The following is a 6,467-nucleotide window of genomic DNA, read 5'->3' on the forward strand; positions in this document are numbered from 1 at the left end:
TTTGTATTGGCCTTATAAAGTATGTATGCATATTGCAGTGCTTTATAGAAGTATGTGGGAGGGAATGTACAGGTCCTTTAGGGTATATACAGGAATCATGGGGCTTTGAATAGGTCTTTTAAGGTACGTACACATATTGCAGGGCTATGTTTCAGACTGTGGAAGGGAATGTACAGATTTTGTAGAGCTATGTACAGGTCTGGTGGGGTATGTGTAGATTTTTAAAGCTATATGCCAGTCCTGTAAGTCGCAGAATATGTACAGATCTTGAAGAGTATGTGCAGATCTTGTGGGTATATGTTGGGATCATGATCAAATGGGTCAATGGGCTGAAAAATGGCAGATGGAATTCAATCTGGACAAATGCATGGTACAACAAACAAAAGTAGGGCTTAAACAGTTAATGGTAGTGCCTTGGGTAGTGTTGTAGAACAGAGGGATTTAGGGGTACAGGTACATAATTCTTTGAAGTTTGCATGACATACAGACAGGGTGGTTAAAAAGGTATTTGGCATGCTCGCCCTCATTGCTCAGTCCTTTGAGTACAGGAGTTGGGAAGTCATGTTAAGTTGTACAGGACATTGGTGAAGCCTCTTCTGGAATACTGTGTCCACTTCTGGTCACCCAGTTATAGGAAGGATATTATCAAACTGAAGAGGGTTCAGAAGAGATTTACCAGGATGTTGCTGGGCATGGAAGGTTTCAGTTATAAAGAAAGGCTGGATAGGCTGGGACTTTTTTCACTGGAACATAGGAGTTGAGAGGCGACCTGATAGAAGTTTATAAAATAATGAGAGGTATAGATAGAGTTAATGGTGGTTGTTTTTTTCCCTTGAATGGGGGATTTCAAGACTAGAGAGCACATTTTTAAGGTGAGAGGAGAGAGATTTAAAAAAGACATGAGGCAAATTTTTTACACAGAGGGTGGTTCGCATGTGGAATGAACTTCCTGAGGAAGTGTTGGATGCATGTCCAATTACAATGTTTAAAAATCATTTGGATCGATACGTGTATAGAAAAGGTTTGGAAGGATATGAGCCAGGAGCAGGCAGGTGGGATTATTTTTGTTTGGGATTATGTTCAGCATGGACTGGTTGGACCGAAGGGTCTGTTTCCATGTTGTATGACTCTATGTCATTTTGGGACATAGAGATCTTTTAGGTCTTGTAGGGGTGTGATCGATCATATAAAGTATGTGTACAAGTCTTTCAGTGCTTGCCTAGATTTTCCAAGTATGTACAAGTGCTGTAGGCTAGGTGCTGATCTTCTAGGGCTATGTACTGGTTTTGTAGCATATTAAATCTTGCAGTTACGTACAGGTCTTGAAGGGCTACGTACAGGTCCTGTAGGGTAGACACAAGATTTTGTATTAAACTAAATACTTTGGACATTTCTCACTGTTCATCCACAGTTCTACCCAGCTCTGCCCAGCTTACTGTTGCCAACAGTTATCTCATCCCTCCAAATTCCAATTACTAAAATTTAAAAGTTCTGCTTCACAAATCACCGTTCTTCCTTCCCTTAAATTATTCAATGGTTACGTTGATTGTATTCAGGAAACACTGGGAGTTTAAGGAGAGAGGCATGGTTTAAGGAAAGATTGGAGATTTAGGGACTGTCGGTGCTTAAGGAGAAAACAGGGGTTTAGAGACGGAAGGACGCTTTAAAAAGAGTCTTGGAGTTCAAGGAGGGAAGGATGGTTTCAGGAGAGACTGGGGGTGTTTGAGGAAGGTCAGTCCTTAAGGAGAAACTGGAGGTTGCTGGAGGGGAGGATAGTTTAAGCAGAGACTGGGTGTTTAAGGAGGAATATTCAGCTCATCTGAACAGCAGCACAACCACTGATGGTGATACAACAAGACAAAACAGCGAGTTGTGCCGTTGCATACAGGGATATTTTGGGTCTGCAAAAAAGGTAGAGGTTTATCAAAATTACTTGGCTTGTACTATACCGATCAGTCAGTGAAGCGAAGGAGGATCCACCTGCAGCACACCCCCAAGAAGGAGGCAAGCTACGCATGCGCGCACGCTACCGTTTCCCTGGCAACCGACCCGGTGCTAGGCCCAGGCCTCACTCCTCGCCTCCACCGGGATATGTACGAATGGATCCGCGGCAACATCACCTCTCTCCTGTCCACTACCCCGGCAGCTCCGCCTCTCAGTGTTTCTAAACGGAGCAGTGCTGTCCCCGTGAAGCGCAGCTACCAGAGGTGGGTGTCAGGAGTCGGCTGGGCCCTGCAGCTGCACGTACTTTTTCCAAGCTGGGCCCCTCACTGCTACAGCGCCTCTCATTTCTTCAGTAATGGAGATTTCGGTAATGCCCCTGGTATTCATACCTCACCCAGATCTTCCCCGTAACACAGTGTGGAGCTGGAGGAACACAGCAGGCCAGGCAACAGCAGAGGAGCAGGAAAGTTGACGTTTACGGTTGGGAAGAGTCCCAACTCTAAACGTCAGCTTTCCTGTTCCTCCAGCTCCACGTTGTGTTATCTCTGACTCCAGCATCGGCAGTTCTTACCATCTCTTCCCCGTAACCCCTGCCTCAGCTCCTGTGTTGTGCTGGAACCCTCGCTCAATTTTGTTCCCTCCTTCCATTTTTTTCTTCATTGCACAACTTTTCTGCCTAACCTCCCATCTTCATTAACTTCTGACCCACTGCCCTAACCTACACCATTTACCCCCCTCCAACCCTATGATCGCTGACATACAGATTCTTCGTCAGATAGGAGTTCGTTTTATAATATTGAGGGAAAGGTAAAGGACTGGGACAGGATGCGTTGAACTTTCAGAGGAACACCATGGGCACGATGACTTGAATCGCCTTCTGTGCTGTAACTGTTCTACGATTGTTTTCATATCCTTCAATACACTTGCTCCATATTTCGTCTCGTAAATACCTCGCTGACATCTGCACTCTCTCAGTTCTGGCCTCGCATGCATCCCCAATATTAATTGCTGCCAGTTGTGCCTAGATATGGAGCGTAGGGATGCCTTTCCTTAAGCTTAAAGCTTTCCTTTCTTTAAAATGCTTTGAAATCTATCTTATTTTGGTTGTTGACTCACTTGCTGAGCGAGTAAGTTTGTTTGCAGACGTTTCAACCCTATACTAGGTAACATCATCAGTGAGCCTCCAGTGAAGTGTCGGTGTTCTGTCCCGCTTGCTATTTATGTGTCTCGGTTTGCAGGGGTGGGTGGCACCACTTCCGGTTTTGTTTCATAGTGGTTGGTATATGGGGTCCAGTTCTACATGTTTGTTAAAGTTTGAGTGCTAGGCCTCCAGGAATTCTCGTGCGTGTCTTTTGTTGGCTTGTCCTAGGATGGCTGTGTTGTCGCAGTCGAATTGGTGTCCCTCTTCGTCCATGTATATTGAAATGAGTGATAGTTGGTCATGTCTCTTGGTGGCTAGTTTCCTTCCATTGGTTCTATTGGTTGTGGTTGTCGGATCCTTTATTCTCGTCAGTAACAACTAACAGAACCGACGTTATTTATAAGATACCACACAAAGACTGCCAAAAACTGGTTTGTTTTTGTTCAAACGTTTCGTCACCATGCTAGGTGACATCAACAGTGAGCCTCCGATGAAGTCTTCATCAGAGGCTCCACTGATGATGTCACCTAGCATGGTGACGAAACGTTTGAACAAAAACAAACAGTTCGGCGAGCAAGTCAACAACCTCACCCACAACCCGAGCTGCAGATCTTTGCCAATACTTTAAACTGCCAAAAACATTACATAGGGCAAACCGGAATGAAACTAGCCATCAAGATTCACAAATACCAACTAGTTACCAAGAGACATGACCAATTGTCGCTCATTTCAATACACGTGGACAAAAAGGGATACCAATTAAACTGGGACAATGCAGCCATTCTTGGACAAGCCAGGCACAAGAATTCCTTGAGGCCTGGCACTCAAACTGGAACGCCATTAACAAACACGTAGAGCTGGACCCCATATACTAATCACTAAGAAACAAATCTGCAAATGATGCCACCCACCCCAGCAACCTAAGACACAAAAATTGCAAGCAGGACAGAACACCGACGCTTCACTGGAGGTGCACTGGTGATTTACCTAGTGTGATGATGAAATGCCTACAAACAAACTTACCAGTTCGGCGAACAAGTCAACGGCTGCATCAACAACCCAAGCTACAAAAAACGTCTTCTCAAAAAACTTGAACTTATTTTATTGCCCATGCTTTTGGTCACCTGTCCTACTATCCGCTTAGGTAGTTTGGTTGCAGTCATGACAGTACAAAAGGAAGGCATTTTAATAATGCATGCTAGCTTTCTACAGCAATCCAATCAGTCAAATTGCTCTGCTTATTTCCTGCAGTTCTGCACCTTTATTTCCCTGCAGTCCTACAACTTTATTTCCCCTCAAGTAGCTGTCTAGTTTTGTTTTGAAATCTTTCATTGACAATCATTTGGAAGAGAGATCGAGACATTACCTCTTGCTGCCTGAAAAAAACGTCCTTTCTCACATTCCTCCTGTGCTTCTGATCAAAATATGAAATCTCTATGCCCTGGTCTTTGCCTTACCAGCTTTTCTTAGTCTACTTTCTCTACATTCTGTAAATCTCCTCTGTGTCCTCTCAAACATCCTCAAATCCTTCCCAAAGTATGGTGAGTAGAACTGGATGAAATATTCTATAACTAGAATATATAACTAGAACTTTATAAAAGTTCTGTATAACATCTCCACTTTTGTACTCAGTGCTGCTATTTATGAAGCCCAAGGTTACATGCTTTGCTGATTTGGGTGTGAATATAGGAGCTATGTTGATTAGTGGACAGTGAAGGAGGTTATCTCGGACTACTACAGGACCTTGATCAGGGGGGCAATGAGCCAAGGAGTGGCACATGAAGTTTAGTTTAGATAAATGTGAGTTGTTGCATTTTGGTAGCCAAATCAGGGCAGGACTTATACACTTCATGGTGAGGTCTTGGGGAGTGTTGCCAAACAAAGAGACCTTGGGGTGCAGGTTCATAGTTCCTTGAAAGTGCGGTCTCAGGTAGACAGGGTAGTGAAGAAGGCGTTTGGTACACTTGCCTTTATTGGTCAGTACATTGGATATAGGAGTTGGGATGTCATGTTGCAGCTGTACAGGACATTGGTTGGGCCTGTTTTTGGAATACTGCATTAAATTCTGGTCTCCCACTTATAGGAAAGATGTTGTGAAACTTGAAATGATTCAGAAAAGATTGACAAGGATGTTGCCGGAGTTGGAGGATTTGAGCGAAAGGGCGAGGCTGCATAGGCTGGGACAAAAACAGAAGTTTCGGGTTAAAGAAACATTAATTCTGTTTTCTTCACACACTGCTAGATCTGCTGAGCTGTTACAGCAACTTCTGTTTTTTTTTTCCCTGACTTACACCATCCGCAGTTCTTTCGGTTTTTGTTTTGCATAAGCTGGGGCTATTTTCCCTGGAGCATCGGAGGCTGAGGGGTGACCTTATAGAGGTTTATAAAATCATGAGAGGCATGAATGGGGTGAACAGCCAATGTCTTTTTTCCAGGTCAGAAGTCACACAACACCAATTTATAGTCCAACAGGTTTAGTTGAAAACACAAGCTTTCGGAGCCTCAGTCCTTCTTCAGGTGTTAGTGAGAGAGCTAGTATCAGACACAGAATTTAAAAGGAAAAGATCAAAGGTTCACACCACTGATGAGGATATGCTAAACAAGCCTAAGATGCTGTCAAATCTTTAATCAGTTAGAACGTTTTAATTGATTAAAATGTATATTGAAATCCCCGATTTCCTTTCAAGTCATGGCCCTGAGAGAACTAAAGGTTTTGTCAGTGTAAAGAAGAGGTGATGTTTTAGGTCAGACAATGCGTGTTAGTGTGAGACCTTGTTTAGAATCTGTTTGTGTTTTAGATTGAAGTCAGACTGGTTTTATTTCTAAAGTAAGAATTTATAAAATGCCATATTGAGTGACTGTCTATAAATTGTGTGCTTTTTGAACAAAATAAAAAGTATGTGCCAATATAAATTCACCCCATAGGGTCATGTGTGTGTGTGTGTCTGTGTGTGGGACATTGCGCAACAATCGCCAGACAGGAATGTTCCCTCCCAGTGGGGGAGCACTTCAGCGATCAAGGACATTTGGCCTCGGATCTTTCGGTAAATGTGCTCCAAGACGGACTTCCGGACACACAACATGCAGAGTCGCCAAGCACAAGCTGATAGCCAAGTTCAGGACCCATGAGGACGGCCTCAGCTGGGATCTTGGGTTCATGTCACACTACAGGTGACCCCACCATACTATGCACTCTCTCACACACTTGCCCAAACAAACGCTCTCTCTCGCGCTCTCTCTCTCTCTCTCTCACACTCACACACACACACACACACACACACACACACACACACACACACACACAGTCTCTCTCTCTCCCCCTCTCCCCCACACACACTCACTCGTTCGCACTCTTCCTCTTCCCCCCCCGCCACCTTCCACA

The 6,467-nt window shown here is 44.1% G+C and overlaps 1 protein-coding gene across 3 annotated transcripts in view; it reads left to right on the forward strand.

Moving 5' to 3' along the window:
• Positions 1 to 2,017: 2,017 nt before the first annotated feature.
• Positions 2,018 to 6,467, forward strand: part of LOC109911472 (sentrin-specific protease 2-like) — a 107,590-nt gene continuing 103,140 nt past the window's right edge. For 2 of the 3 annotated variants that reach the window (XM_020510788.2, XM_020510789.2), the window contains exon 1: positions 2,018 to 2,207. In XM_020510788.2, the coding sequence (XP_020366377.1) occupies positions 2,092 to 2,207 (116 nt within the window). In that variant the 5' untranslated portion in view covers positions 2,018 to 2,091. The other variant, XM_048599398.1, reaches the window with a different exon arrangement.

This window comes from Rhincodon typus, chromosome 7 (genome assembly GCF_021869965.1).
Source record: "Rhincodon typus isolate 14 chromosome 7, sRhiTyp1.1, whole genome shotgun sequence".
NCBI lineage: Eukaryota > Metazoa > Chordata > Chondrichthyes > Orectolobiformes > Rhincodontidae > Rhincodon > Rhincodon typus.